Source organism: Brachionichthys hirsutus, chromosome 5, assembly GCF_040956055.1.
Source record: "Brachionichthys hirsutus isolate HB-005 chromosome 5, CSIRO-AGI_Bhir_v1, whole genome shotgun sequence".
Taxonomy (NCBI): Eukaryota; Metazoa; Chordata; class Actinopteri; order Lophiiformes; family Brachionichthyidae; genus Brachionichthys; species Brachionichthys hirsutus.
In genome coordinates, this window is record NC_090901.1 from 9,790,154 (window position 1) to 9,806,192 (window position 16,039).

Genomic DNA, 16,039 nt, shown 5'->3' on the forward strand with positions numbered 1-16,039 from the left:
CTTGTGAGAGGAGAAAGGCAGAAGTTTACCTAACGTGTCACATTTATCTTTCGCACGGCAGATGTCTTCCCTAAAAGACAAAACAACATAAAAGAAACGCACAATGCGGTTACCCCGTGGAGACAGCAGTTTTCTTCAGAAACGTTGCTCTCAGAGTGACGATCGGAGACGAAGGAGTACCTGGTGATGAGCAGCGCCGTGTCGTGATGCGAGGGATGGCTGTCGTCCTGGACGTTTTGGCTCTGCTGCCAGACGCAGAAGTTGTGGAGCGTCGTGGCGGCGTTGAAGCTCACTGTAGGTCCTTCCTGTTTAGCATGGCATACAATTACATTTGCATGTGGTCGAGAAACTGGATATACGTACTGTAGTTTCCTAGGGAGTGGCTGGCTAAGTTAGATTGTAAATAAATACAAAAATATAAAAAAAATTCCACTTCACTATTTAATAATCAGTTCGAGTGTCTCTCAGGTCCCCTTCTATTTGCAGGTGGCTGTCTCAAATAGGAGCCTTCATTTGTTTCGCAAGGAGATCTCTCTTGAAGCTTGAGACTGACAAGGCTGAGTGTCCTTTTACGTCCATACAGAAAAGGCCTGTTGGAGACCCTGGATGCAGGCAGCGTTGAAGACTGAGCACTCACCTGCTCATTGTGGACGACGACGAGCTTAACAATCATGATGTTGATGAGGTTTCCTACACTGGGGTCTCTGTACACTGCTGCTACCTGTAAGGAAGACAAAACACACAGACAAAAAAAAAATGCAAACCTCCACTAACCCGAACCAACAGTGCTGTGCAGTGTCAAAGCTAGACTAGCTCTCCTATAACTCATTACTCGCAATGAGATTCTGGTTCCTGGCTGAGCGCCATGGGGTTTAATCAAGGCAGGAAAGTTCACTGAAGTCAACAGAAAGGGAGGGAAGAAAAAAAAGAAGTCTAATTTGGGGCAGGTTTAATCAACGGGGTATTAAAACCAATTACGATTCCTGTACAGACTTCAAAAAAAAGAAAATAAACTGAAAGCGGGGTTCCACAAAAATGTGAAACTTCAGCAAAGCTACAGCTCAGAAGCCCCTCGGTGAGGACGGCAAAACATTCCCTCTCTGCTTCTCCTGCTTTCCTCAGGCACCCCAGTCACAGTCGGCCAGCAGTGTCCCGAGGCCATGAGCTGCCTCCTGACAGGAACTCATTAGTCCACTATAAACATTTAGCTTGTCTTAGCCTGGGGGACGCAAACACGGCCCAGGCGATGTCCAAAGCAGGCAACAAGCATGTCTGTGCAGGTCCAACGGTGACAGAGAAGGTCGCGACGTTGTGTTTGTCTCAGAAGTGGACGAGACAGCAGCACGAAATGCAAGCGGCACGCAGAGCTGAGGGCACAAAGCCGCAGAGACCAATCCCTCACCACTGATCTATTCTGCACAAATTTCCATCATGATCGATTGATGTTGGAGGTGAAATTAAAATTTCAAAAGTTTGACTGGAGGTGAGGTGTTGGATTTCTGAACACGTGTTTCTTCCCACCATCTGTTGCCCTTTTAGTGTTTGCAGAAGCTCATCAATCAAAAGGGTTTACTGGTATATGTTACATATAATTTGATTAAAAATAAATATTTATAAGCATCACCAATGCCCGAAAACCACACTTGATAGATTCATCTTTTGGGCTTCAAATTGTCAGATTTTGTTTAATTAACAAAAAAAAGTCAAATGAGCAATCGATCAGGCAAAAGGATTGAAGGTGCGCTTGTTTTTGCATGTCTGGTCTGCAGATATAAGCATGGAAGAACTGCCCCGTTTCACGTTGGTTGAACCCTCTCACCTTTGCTTACTGTTAACACCGTACTGACAATCATTACTCCTGTATAAGCTAATGATTATTTTGAGCTTTCTCTTCGTCATACTGGTGAGAGACATGCAGTTCAGCATAATTGATAACCTATCCTGCTTTGAGACATGGACTACCCCGCTGCTTCTCGTTCGATCGCGGTGGCGGCGGCGGCTTCATTAGCAGCCGGCTCTCCCGGTCAGATGTGGGACTCCTAGAGAAGTCAAGCTGTCGAGGCAGGATTTTCCAATTAACTGGCCAACTTTCATTGAAGCAGCAGCACGCAAGGGTCAAGACAAGACTTTATGACCAAAGTGTAAAGCTCCTGATAATCTGCAGGATTAGTCTACCACATTACAAAGAGGCTATATTTCCATGGCTCCACATCTTTGTAGTTATACTACTGCGGTTAAATAGAAAGATGTCACAGTTTTCCAAGCTTTTCCAACATGTCTAAACAGGAAATTAGTTGAATACAAAGTGACCGTTGCTGCGTCCCGGAATGCCCAGTCTGCCCCCGCAGAATGACCCAAGAGTGTTGAACGATGGACTCTTCCAACCTTCCACAATCGCCATGTTGGCTACATGGCGGCTTAACGGTTTACAAGCCCAGGACCGAATCGATGGGCAACAGCAGAAACAGACAAATGAAAGTAGACAGGAAGTCACATTTTGGTTAACCAGCCAAGCAAAACGCAGGATAATCTCACTAGCTTCTAATAACAGTGAACAATGTTTTCAAAATGATTTTTAGAAACATTATTTTTTACTTACTACTGACATGATTGTTAGGATGTAGTGCTCCAAGTTGCGTCCGTGGTGCCGCGCCATTCTGGCGTCCGCCGTCACCATCAGCTCAACGTAGCGAGGGTAGGAGAGGAATCGCTTGCGCCTGCGGTGGGATCTCGCGTGGATGCCGGTGGAGTTTTGGTCGTGAATATGTTTGGCATCTATCGTGGTTCTGAGAGAATCGAGCTCCTCGCCCATGTTCCCTCTGCTCTCAAATGCAACCGGCCTCTTGGAAGCCCCTGTTTAGAGAAAGAAATATCATTGATGAGTAACTAAAACTAAAACCTCAACCACAGGGGAGAATTTGTGTATCCTATGCTTAAATTCACCTTGGGTGCTCCACATTTGGTGTTATCAAGGTGTTTCATTTGTACGCCTGGTAAAAGGTCAGACCAGTTAATATTCATGGGTTTTAGCTTTTGCTGAATTCCAATCACATAACAGAAGACATAACACATCAATCCAGCGCTGGGGAATACAGGATAGCAACAGACACGAGGTCAGTGCTGAGCTTTGAAAGCAGGAGTTTGCAGGTCAGTCAGTTTGCATTCCCTGTGCATGAAGGTAAGTCAGACTACTACTGGACTTCCGGCTTGTCCCGTGAGGGTTCGCCACATCAAATCAATGTTTTCCGCTTCCACCTGTCCTTTGCATCGTCCTCCCCAACACCAGCCACTCCCATGTCCTCCCTCACTAGATCCATGTATCTTCTCCTGGGTCGACCTCTAGCCCTGTTCCCTGGCAGTTCCATCCTCAGCATCCTTCTACTGATATTGTCCCCGTCTCTCCTCTGGACATGTCCAAACCATCAATGTCTGGTCTCTCTGACCGTATCTCCAAAACATCTGAACTTCACTGTCCCTCTTATTCCCTCATTTCTAATCCTATCCAACCTGGTCACTCCCAAGGAGAACCTCAGCATCTTCATCTCCTCCACTTCTAGCTCTGCCTCCTCTCTTTTCCTCAGACCCTGTAAAATGTCTAATTCCAGATTGAAGCCAATGTTTTTAGTAGTTTGATAAAATACACAGACTCTTACTGGCCTTCTCTCTGCTGACCTGAATGTGATGAGCTGGCTGTCAGCAACAGATTCCTTAACCATGACGGAGCAAAGTTAAAGAGGAAGACAGATGCTGAGACTGGACTATGAAAGTGTAAGGATTGTTTTAATTGGAGGGGAGTAAAAGAAAAATGTACAAAACATTAAGGTCAAAGCAGAATTGACTCACATACATATTAGGAGGGCGTTTCCTCAGACAGGAGAAATGGTGTCATAACGGGCTCCACGTAACCACCAAATTACCCCCCCCAAAAAAGACACACAGTTGAAGCCATCCCAGACTGAAAACCGAGGATGGTTTTCAGTCAAGCAAAAGCTCTGCAACATCATCAGTTAGATTAATGATGAACACATGGGAGATTATTTGTTCAGTCTGATCTCCCAAAATGTTTCTGCCAAGTCGAAGAATTTATCCGGATAAGACGGATTTCCATAGGCTTATAGGCCCACGTACACACATGTATAATGCTGCTGTGCAGATTTGCACCAATGCATGCAAAACTATACAGAATATACAATACATGTGTATAGTACACCGCATAGTTCATGGAGAATGTGCCAAAGAATTGGCACAACAGCATTTTGCTCCGGTGTTAGACGAATGGCAAATACTATGATTCAATTTGTGAAAACCTTCTTATGTGTCCAATAAGGTTTCAATCTTTTTATGAAAGAGAAAGAAAGGGCTAAACACACCTTGATAACCGTTTCTTCTAACATGATCTGCCTCTGTGGAAAATAAAAACCCCAGTGGCATTTATTTTCATGTTTAGTGTTTTATGTCATGTTTTCATTCGAAAGAAAAGTGTCTTCTCTATGTAATACAGTTCCTAGATAGAGTTCCACAGGGAACCTAATTCATGGGACAAACACCAGGCAGGCATCGCTGGTGATGAGCTTCTGTGGATTTCATATATGTTTTCTGTTTTTTATTAATTGTATATAAATTAAAATAAAATTTGGGACTGCTTTAATATAATTTTAATTGATTTATAAAAATAAAAAAATGCAATTTGGTGGCGGCGTGGTTAGAGCTGTCGCCTCACAGCAAGACGGTACCGGGGTTAGACACTATCTGTGCGGCATTTATATTCTCTCCGTGTCCGTGTGGGTTTTCTCCAGCCCCCCCCCCCCCCCACTCCAAAAACATGCTATTTAAGTGAATTGGTTACTGTACACTGTCCATAGTGTCAGAATGTGTGCGTGAATGTTGTCTGCCTATGTGTGGCCCCGTGATTTGCTGGCGACGCGTCCGGAATGTACCCCGCCCTCTCGCCTGTCGCAAGCTAGGATAGGTTCTATCAACACCCGTGACCCGCAAAGTGGAAAAGCCGAAGAAAATGAATGAATGAATGAATGAATGAATGAATCATTGAATCGACTTCACGTTAATCCCCTTTGGTCTGAGAGCAACAATTTAAAAGCTGCTACAAGTGCATGCACCGACGAAAGCGTTCATCAAATAAGGTTCTGAGTCCTGGTTTTAATACGTTTTTCATTGACTGCCCGGCTTTACATGAGATAACCCGTTAATAGAGAAGAATTCCACTGCTTTCTCAACACCAAAATATTCCCAGACTGAGAAAGCAATGTCATCCGCTGGACACCCAAGGCGGAGTGTGACTCTCTGGCATGATGGCATCCAAGTCTTGGCACGGTGGCCTTCAGCCCGCTGCTACAGCGCCAGCATCCGAAAGAGTGCCAAGAGCCGTCTGTGCTGCACACGGCCTGTGTAGCTGGGCCGGGACAGCGCTTTGTACTTTCCAGGTTAAAACCTCTCCGAGGGCAAGACAGTCAGACATCAAAGGGATTACGAAGAACAGAAGAGTACGTACAATCCCCAGAAATTGGAGCTAAGGCTCAGTCCAAGCGAGTGTGCGATGAAAAAAGAGGAGGAAGAGGTGAAAGTATGGTCTCTGTTATAATAGCCTTTGAATCAGAACAGATTAGCCACACACACACACAACCGTCCGCAAATCGTCTTAGGTTGAAATCCTCTGCTCACTAGGTAGCGAGCTGCTACTTACACCATGAGAAGAGAAGGAGTGACCGCCCTGACCTGCCCAACACATAACCCATAACGTCATCCTCTTTGGGCATCAGCTTCACCCAAACTCTTTTTTTTTTTTTTACATCTCACGAGATAACCATAAAGACCATAAAACCAAGTTCCAGCAGAATTCCATAACAAAGAACAATAAAATCCAGCCCGCATGGAATGTGCGTGTGTGTGTGTGTGTGTGTGTGTGTGCGAGCACTTATAAAGGTTGTAATTTGGTTGGCTCCAGTAAAAGCAAAGCAGAAACAGATCCACACCACTCACTTTTATGCTCCAACACTTACTTGGCTTGTAAACTTGCAAAAGTATTTTTTTTCTAGAATCGTGCCAAAAGATAATCAAACACAACAAATATCATAAGCAGTGTCTGTTGACTCATCCTTAGGCGCTCCATATTCATTAGAAATTAAGGTTTCCTATGTTTACGTTCACCCACAAGTATTTAAGCGTGGAAGCCTTGTGATGCTTTAAGACACACTTACTGTTTGAGCGTACTGCTGTACTCCCAACCCGACCACAACCGTCTGTCTCGCTGAGGTTGCAATCCAAGTCGAAGAATAGCTTCTTTTTTTTTTTTAACTCCCCTTCATTTCGGTCAGAAGTTAGCCCAACAATGGGGGGGGGAACACACACACAAACACATGTCATTGTTGAGGTATTTAACATTCTTTTACAATGGAGCCGCTCCACAGGGGGCCAATTAAGCAGACAGTGTGTCTTACACTCAGAACAGGTAGAGCCTGGTCAGGTACTTTGGTTACAGCAGTTTAACTAACATGACAACTCAAGCGGGGGGGGGGGGCGTTCAAACACCGGCAGACACGGTCACAATTACGTGCAATTCTGCGGCTAGACAGAAATAAGCAAAGGCAGCAAATTGTTGGGCTTCTAACAGTGAACTGGCATGGCTTTTCACCTCATTGAAAGATGGTGGGATTTGAACCCTTACAGTACTCTCAGGCATGCTAAAGGCAGCAACGGTGCAGCTGAAGAATGTGTTTGGAGGAGCAGCTGACCTCCTCTGAGGAGACAAAACGGCCACTTATGGATCTCGGCTCCTGATGATTGGCAGTGAGCCTGGAGTGTTTTGTTTGGTAAGAATCAAACCAAGAGTTTCTGAGAATCACACTTTAAGAAACTCAGGTTAATAATATTATTGAATAAATAACTGATGCTCGACTGAAGTTATTAAAACTAAAAGAAGAAAATGTAAACACCAAACTACTAAAATAATATTTTTTTGTGTTACCTTAAGTGTTATTGGAGCCACAAGAACGTGGCTGAACAGTTGAATGGGAATATAAAAATTAATTAGAAGGGCAATTAAAAAAGGTAGATAATCCTCCTGGTGCCATACAATCCAGACTCCAGAAGCGAATCCGTAAATTCCTTTTTTGAAAATCATTCAAATAATCTCATATTTGTGAAATGTGCAGGTAACAACTCTTCAAACAGGAGGAAAAAAAATATGGAGGAAATCACAGAATGACATTTAAAAAGACAATTTCTGTGAATACTTGAGGATTTCGGACTATCTCATGCTCCACATTCTCTGGATCCCCTTTATGGTTTACACGAGTGTAAAGCTAGGGTTAGAGGTTTTTCTGAAAACCACAACACCAACAAACAATGATTGACAAAGCATCTGACAGGGGGGCGTCTAACAATAACATGAAGAACACTTATTTCCGTAGCTTTCTTCATCTAGGGAATAGCGATCAGACCCCCCCCCCCACAAAAAAAAAAAAGAAATGGCCATCATTATTCCTTAAGACTTCACAAACCTCCCTGCCTACCTCTCAGTAGGTTCGCGTTCACCCGTCCCACCCCACCCACCTCGTCACCCATGCCACTGTCACTCAAGTTGCCCTAACCATTGCAATCAGTTCCCATCTCTGAATAACACCCAGACAGTAGACAGTGGCAGAAAATAGCCCCAGCTGGAATCTGTCCGGGGAACTACCAGGATGACACTTTGGGTTCGACGGGGCTGAGCTTCAGGGCAGCTATCAACATTACAGTCTGTCTGTACCCGCCCCGGCCCCGTCCAGCCCCGTCCAGGGTATCTGTCATCTTACGGTCACATCAACATGAGTCTAATGGACCATATTATCTGACACGCAAGACGATTGATAGAATGACATGTCTAAAAGCAAAACTTGTACACACATTGCCTCAAGACCTTCAAGCAGACATTGCAAACAACAGCCGTATTAGAATACAAAATAGTTTTTTAAGGCATGTGGGAAGGGGTTTAATACAGTAGTAGTAGCAGTACAGTAGAGGGTGAGTTGATAACAGTGCAGGGAGGGTTCAAAATACGCGTAAATTAATGCTATCGCTACTTCGTGGTTTTTCACCTATCGCAGGCGGTCCTGGAACGTAACACGCGTGATAAACAATGTTTTGATGTAATCCGTTTAAAAAAAAAATGTTTTTATATCTTCATGTGTGCCAATAGAAATGCAATGGATAAGAAAACCATTCTAGTGAAGCAGACGTAAGAAGAAGAATGGCGGACGGCGGGAGCTCGAGAAGAACTTGGGGTCCCTGCCAAGCTCTGACAGGCACATGCAGCGAAGGCGAGCTCGGTGCAAATGAATGAAGAAAGGAGCGCCATCCTCCATTCCTCTGTGCCGCCTGCTCAGCAATTCCCCATAATTAGCTGGACCTTTCATCCACTGACAGGCCAATGAGCTGACATGCACTCCGAATTTTGCCGAACAATAGTAGGTGTACTTCCTTAGGAGAGATTCAGTTTTTAAGTCTGAGTCCTTTGGAGCTGTTTAATATTCAAAAGCTCAAGGCAAACTAAACTCTGAGTCTCAAGGTGAAAGCGGTTGTCAGAGTGATCAGCGCCCGTCCGTCACAGCCTGGCTGGCCGCCTTTCTTGACCCCTGTCAAGAGCCTGCGTTGAGAGGAAGACAAAGAGCTTATTGCAAAATATTTTCCAACTGAGACAAAGCAAACAATCCAGCGAGCCCAGTAATCACACGCCTCTAGGAGGAGAAAAACTTAAGGTCACATCCACCCGTCCAGTGAGTGACTCCAAACAAAGAGGGAAGTGAGGTCACAATCAACAAGTGCTTCCATTCACATACATGAAAGCGCAAAGGGAGCGCGGGCAGCGATTCAAGTCGGCTGGTTCAAAACCCAGGCGGGGGGAGGGCATTTTTCCACGTAAATGAACCCATTGACCAAAAACTTGATGCTGGCATTTTGAACTATCATGTATACTCAGTGGGCACCAAGGGGGCAATCCTATACAATGGTTGTATTAGGGGTCAAGGGGCACAGAACCCATGTGTGGCAATTATTGCTGCTTCAAAGCCAATCGCTTGGTTGTCCCAGTTAGCCATGGAGAAATGAAATGAAATGCATGGCAGCCAACTCTGTCCCACTGGCGTTTGGGTTTATAGCTGCTAATGTCTGGTGTCAAGCTGTCTGTTTCCAATCCAGACAAAAATACGACACCCCGCAGCTTTAGACATGCAGCCAACAACTGTGAGAAAAAGATACGGCACAGCTCCCGTTACCCTCCATCGCTTGCTTGTCTTCACGTGGATTCTAGAAAGCAGAGGGAAGAGAACAAGTGAACAATCTGCCCCTATGTGCAGCCGCCCTCATCCTTGCAGCTATCTCTATCGAAGGACAGCACAGGGATTCACATGCAAGGCTTGGAGACAGATACCCCCGTAAAGGTCGGAACAGCGTTGTGATTTGAGACCAGTAAGCCTCTACCATCGAACCTTTCAAAAGCCAGAACCAAGCGCAACAAGACGCTCTGTGATTTTAGCATGAAGCACTCAACATCTACCTCCACGTGAGTTATTAGAAACAGCAGGGAAGCCATTCAGGGAAGTCTGGTTGATGTTGTTTCTGGTGGAGTCGTCGCTCTTTGGAAACTTTGCATCCAAGTCCACTCGACAGCACATAGAAAGTAGCCGTGGTTGCCTGTGTGTGTTTGTGCATGCACGAACACACACAGCGAAGAAAAGCAGCCAAGTAGACAAGTGTAAAGCCACGTCTTGACTGCTGAAATAACAAAGCACTGTTTCCCATCAAGGTAACACTATAAAGGCCTTACTGCACTTCTGCTGCTGCAAACTTGCAGGTATTGACAGCAGGTGTAGAAAAAAAGTCAACTATTTGTATGGGCCAGAGTTGACAATCACAAAGTTAAACCCTTTTTTTAATTCGGATGAAAACACAGCCTTCCTCTTCTTTCAACACTTTATTTTTTTGCAGAAGTGTGCAGGGACTGTACAAACATGGGAAACGTTCAGCTTCAGCAGATACGGCGGTCCCCAGGGTTAGACGTCACGTCTGAAGGAAAACCTCATCGCAATAGACGTACCTTCCTGTTGATAGACGTTTTTGTGCTTGATAATGCACAGTGTCTTTCATCTTTCTTATCATTCACCCGTTCTGATTTTTAAAAAAGAGAGAGATTTATTTGGCAGAAGTGCAGCAATGAGAAAACTGATCTATAAGTCGTACGCCGAGATTCACATGTCAGAATCCAAGAACAGGAGCAGAGCAACAAGCGACAAGTGAGTGTTTACATCGGGCCTGTTAGTGGCAGCAAGTTCAGCGCTCCTTTCCTTAAAAAGAGAGGACGATCCTGCTAGTCTTGGCTCAATGGGGCCATTTATCACCGCATCTGGAGAGGAGCCTATCTGATAAAGTTAAAGATTCCCAGCCTGGGACACCTCACAGTCCAAATCCAGAACCACTGGTGTGTTTTTTTTATGCTGCTGCTCATTGTGCACCTACTGCCCTTGAATAAAGCTCTAGAGGTACTTCGTACATGTATGAATCCTCTTCCTGCTAGTTATACGGCACACAGAACCTGATTGCTGCAAGGAGTGCATCAGATCAGTCGAGATCGTGATGTGAAAAGTCACGATGCGTCTTATTTAGAGTGAAGTAGACGTTGAAGTTAATACTTCCCGATCAATATTTTTTTTGGAAGATCAGAAGTCAAGGGTCATTCATCAAGCTTTCACTAAGCTGGTTGTTAAGGAAGAGTGCATATAGAAGTGCCTCAGTGGGGGCCTGAGAGACCCCTTATGTTGCGCTGTCTCTGTTTACCACACACAGAGTGAGAGAGAGATAGAGAGAGAGAGAGAGAGCAAAGCGTATGAAGGAGGTCGTGGCCTGGCCCATCAGGTCAGGCCAAGTTCTTTTAACTGCCGCCACATATAATGGCCCCTACCAGGCGACAATGGCCAGGTCAGACAACAAGCAAATCAAGCAGACTGCAAATAAAAGATTTATTGCACGGCACAACAAAGGCCGCCCACTACGCTCCCTGTAAGGACGACTCTAAAGCCCCTCCGCCGTGGTGAACTCTAAATCGGTCATCCCTCTTCCTCTTGAGGGCCTCTCCAGCATCCAAAAGCCCGGACCGTAAAACTTCTAATGAAATCGAGGGGACTTTCGAGCCGCCTCCCGAGCATAAAACCTCTCCAGATCTTTTCATCGCGACTCCAAACTAAAAAGCAATTATTCCTTTCCTCTGAGATCCTGCCGCAGACCCCAGCTTGAACGCTCCAGTAGCTCATGAGTGAAAACATTGTTGGAGCGCATTTTGTTTAATTAAGTAGATGAGGTTGGGATTTTTGGGGTTTTTTTTGGTAACACCCCTCTTGAGATTCCTGAAAGCAAAAGATTGTGACTGGGTGTAATTTCTATTTCAGGGCAGTGTTTATTACTCAGACGGTGAATGCATGTCGGCAGAAACGTCAGCCAGACAGTGGTTACAGGCGGGTATAGTTAGGCAGTCTGAAAGCTGTTACCTGAGGCAGCACAGCTCTCTGTGTGGTTGCCGCTTTCCAAAATGGTCTTCCTCCTTTCATATCGATAGACAAGGTGGGGTTTGTTGTGCTCGTCATCGTATTCCTCGCCCACAGCATTTAAAAGAGGCTCCAGGAAGTATTCGGCATGCTCCGTGGTGAAAGTTCCAATCTAGAACATAAAAAAGAGAGGCGTCGTTAAGAAGCGTGTGTTTACCGGCTGCTTGTTTCACTTGATACATTTAAAATAGGTTGTGGTCAAATCACGCTCATTCTTTGCTGCAAGTTATTTCCAGGCTTTGGTTTTCTGAAGTGAAATCAATCTTTCTGTGACAAAAAACAATTCAGCAGTGAACCTTTGAGAATAATCAAGTGGCATTTTAGATGCCGTCAATCAGCTTTGCATAAGTTTTTTTTTTTATTGGGTCAGTCAAATGCAAATATTTTACCTTTCCTGCTCATGAAAATACATTTTGTCTCACAATCTGACACCGGGAGGAGTGACATCATCATCATCATCATCGCATATGGACAAGGCTGCAGGCAGAGGAATGTTAATATTGATTTAGATGCTCGGTCTGTCACAAAAGCTTCTTAGCTCGCTCAGCCATGAGGCCCGATGCTGTTTGCATGGTAATTTCATACCGCTCACTTAAACAGGATATCGGACGCTGGAATGTTATCTTAAAGGCAATGTTGTTCCGCGATCATTCCCTACAGGTGGTGGAAGTTTGACTGTGGAAAACGTGCAAATTGTAAGTGTTATCATTCAAAATGTTAAAGGATTTTCTTCCCGTTTGCACCAACCTTCCTCGAAGATGCCGCGAGGCCTTGACTGATCCATGTATTTAGTGTTGCAGTGTGATGAGCTTGTGAAAACATGGCACAGGAAAGGCACTGGCAGGAACGCATCAGCGCCCCAAAGTTACTCACTACTCACATTACAATATGTTCTGCCTACCAGCCAGTGAAGGATTGAATGAGTCACTGTTCTCATTCCAGCTACAGTATACAGCACACGGCAGCACATGCTTAGTCTTTGTTGAAACGCATCAAGGATTCTATTCTATTAATGGCAAATGCAGCATCAGGTGCTGTGAGTATGTTGTGTGTGTATATATATCCCATGCCTGAGTATCAGACTTCCATTCAGGAACACGACACGCTGCGACAAAAGCTTTCCTGGAGAATTAAACACTGAAAATGATGGAGGACATTACGGCGCCGACTCCAGCATGAGTTGCACTGAGACACGGATTTCCACTCGTATTAGTTTCTGACTTAAATTCTAGTTGCTCCAACTTAGAAGAAAACTCCAACGTAAAATAGCTGCTAAAATTTGACTGTTTAAAACTCTTTAATGCATCAAAGACTGCACATTTTCTTTTAATAACGCTTGTGGATGTGTAAGTTGTCCCATATGATGCTCGTCTGACTGTGAGACATCGGATCTGGCCAGCGATTCCCATACCTTTAAATGAAACTTGAGAATGTTGCACCTACAGCTGAGACTCACTCAGGGGAATGAGATCAGACGTTTACGAGTATCTTGTCATCTCTTGGTAACTCATTGGTGTTAAGAAAGCTGAACAGACAAATGTTCTTTTTGGTCAATGGACGGGGGGAAGAGTCTGAAGGATTTCCCAGCTTTAGCTCTGCAGAAACTCTGGCAAAAGTTTGGACGGGACACAATTAGCTGCTGTTCAGCACTGAGTGCTGATCTGGACCTCCACCGGGGGGGGGGGGGGGGAAACGGGTGAAACGGGTGCAATGACAGATCCCACATAGACGCTCTGAAACCCTGGGCATGCTGAGTCATTCAGAAGTGAGACACGTGCTCGAGGCAAAGTCTAAAGTTAATGAGGACCTACGGGAGTCAGGAGCTTGATCTTTAGTGATGCTCCTTGCCTGGTTCTGAACTGAAGATGCCCTCATCTCTCTGAGCAGGCTGACTGACCACGCACCTCCATTAGAGCGCAAGCTGGTTGAGAAACTAACATTTCCCACGGTGTGAGCAATCCCCAAGTTCCACACAACCGTCATTGACAATTTGGCAATTGTCTCATCTTCACAGCTTACTCCTCTTTTCTGCCCATGGCACTTTGAAAAGGCCAAGAGCTCCTCAACCCCCACCCCCAAATTCCCCCCTGGGGATGGCTTTGAGCGACTCTGAACCAAAGCGGAACCTGCTTTTTCTAGAATGACCCCTTTGTTTAAGGGCTTAATTATTCCTTAATGACCTCATCCCGACAAAATGTGCCAGGCCACGAAGCCCCACTGATCGGACACGGACGCATTTATGACCCGATAGCCTCTGGCGGTGTCTCTTTTGTCTTGTAATTTTCACTGAGTGACGATGCGGATAAGCAACAAGACTGCTTTTTTTAAAAAGGGATGAAAGCACATTTGGATAGGTAAGTTGTATGCATCAAAAACCGGGCAGAGGGGGGGGGGGGCATTAAAGGCTTATTTCGCCCTGACAGATTGGGCTCTTTCCTTCAAACTTACACTGAATGGGAGTTTATCATTTTGTCAGCCTGCCATGTTTCAAACTGAGTCCAGTTGCTGCATGCATTGCGAATGCATTAGTTCACAAAGCCTCAGAGTGCAGCTGATTCCCACTCTGAGTCATGCTATCCTGGTACTGTGCGCAGTGCAACTGTCTAAAATAAGGCTCAAGTCACGGCGATGGGGTGGGACGGCGAGATAGGCTCTGAGGCTATGGTTCTACTGCCTGTGTTGCTGTGGCCAATGACCCCCCCCCCCCCCCCCCCCACCATGCAGGCAGAGTCCAGGCTGGCGTGACTGGGGTTCAACCTAATGCCCCCTGACCAGTAACCTTACGTGACCCATGAAGTCATCTCCTTGGACATCTATCAAATAGGAGTCAGCAAACAAAGGCATCCTCATAAGGTATTTTAGGGCTTCAAGATCATTATTAGCCATTATTACATTAATTTAAGGTCTGAGGATTATGATCCTGAAGCAAAGATGGTGATTCTATCGTTAAAAACAAAAACATCTATTACTTCTCATGAATGTGTAAAACTACAAGCTGTTCAATGTTGACCTTTTTTCTTTGGTGACAGTAAGTTTTGTCAGCCAAACAACACAACCTGAACTTCACACTGATCAGGACCCTTTTAGTGCTTCTTGCTCATGAGACTTCGCCAGAACGCGCATGGTGGACTGTTTGCTGTCACCTTATCCCTCATCCAAACCCTGATGCCAAGACTTGCAGCATCACCCCATGCGCCGAGTGGAGATGCAGAGCTTCACGCTCTCCTCCACGGTGACAGAAATCCAGCAACACGCAATTTAATCTGGGGGGGGGGGGGGGGGGGGGGGGGCATGCGTGAATGGAATCCTCTGAAACGTCAGTGTGGCTCGATTCAAGCGACAACATTGTATTTGCAATACTCACAAGCCCGGTGCACAGGCTGAAAACGGCGGCGCGCTCGCTTTCGGCGTTGACGTGTCCACGGAAAAAGCAGTGGCGCATCGCGTTCGCGTCGTGGACGTGGGAGTCCGTGGCGTTGCTCCGCTCCAATCCCAAATGCACCACTGCGTAAGAGGGGGCGATGAAGTCGGACTGCGCGCTCAGGTTGAGGCGGAAACGCTCCCCGAACGCATCGATCCTGTAGTGAACGCGCAAAGCCGACAGGTCGTCATTCAGACTTCTGCGTCTCCTCCTGTAGTGCAGCGTGTGCGGGAACGACTCTCCGAAGTCGTTCACGCGGACGGGGGTGATGATTTCATACGATGACAGCTGCTTGATGAAGCTTTCTGCGGGGAGGAACGGACACAGAAAGTTGGGATTCACACAGCGAGAAGCATGCACAAGCCTGATCCTTGAAATCCCCGCACCGGGGGGGGGGGGGGGGGGGGGCGGCATCATCCTCTATCAACAACAGTGTCATAAATCAAGAGAAATAATCTACCTTGTTTCGGATGCAATCGCTGCTGCACGGTGTCCCGGACGAGCGCTGACAGATGACACGTTAGACCGAGCAGCCAGATTGCAACCTGCATGATTTCCTCCGAGAAGAAACCCGGGCTGTCGTCTCCTCTCCGAGGCAGTTACCCTCTGTCCTCTCCCGGGCGGATCCCCCCCCCCCCTCCGCTCCCCGCTCCCCGCCTCTCTCCCTCTCCTTTCCGCGGCTTGTCAGCAACAGGTCGTGGGATGAGCGGAGGCTCTCTGCAGCGCAAGTCTTGCAAAGTGCACTGGCCTCATCGCATTGCTAAACATGCATCCGCTGCCCCCCACCCCCCCACTATATAAATGCGGACTATTTATGACACATTCATCGCTCTGAGGGGGGGGGGAGAAATAAAATGCTGCCTAATGTTAAAATTGCAGTCAATGCCGAAAGGAGGGATCAGTGGCAAAACGTTTTCCTTCAGCCATCCCTAGAAAAAAAAAAAAAAAAAACCACTCATCAACGCCGAAGCAACGCCCCTCCGGGGTCCTGAGCCAATGGTGAGTGCGCCTCGACCACCACACATGG

The 16,039-nt window shown here is 46.1% G+C and overlaps 1 protein-coding gene across 1 annotated transcript in view; it reads right to left on the minus strand.

Annotated features, from left to right (window-relative positions):
• Positions 1-15,563, minus strand: part of LOC137893507 (A disintegrin and metalloproteinase with thrombospondin motifs 20) — a 63,901-nt gene extending 48,338 nt beyond the window's left edge. Inside the window, exons 1-7 of the mRNA XM_068738918.1 lie at positions 15,473-15,563; positions 14,956-15,317; positions 11,535-11,703; positions 2,600-2,853; positions 638-721; positions 181-305; positions 30-70 (exon numbers count right to left, since the gene is read on the minus strand). Coding sequence (XP_068595019.1) covers positions 30-70; positions 181-305; positions 638-721; positions 2,600-2,853; positions 11,535-11,703; positions 14,956-15,317; positions 15,473-15,563 — 1,126 coding nt within the window. The remainder of the gene's footprint in view (positions 1-29; positions 71-180; positions 306-637; positions 722-2,599; positions 2,854-11,534; positions 11,704-14,955; positions 15,318-15,472) is intronic.
• Between the last annotated feature and the right edge of the window lie 476 nt (positions 15,564-16,039).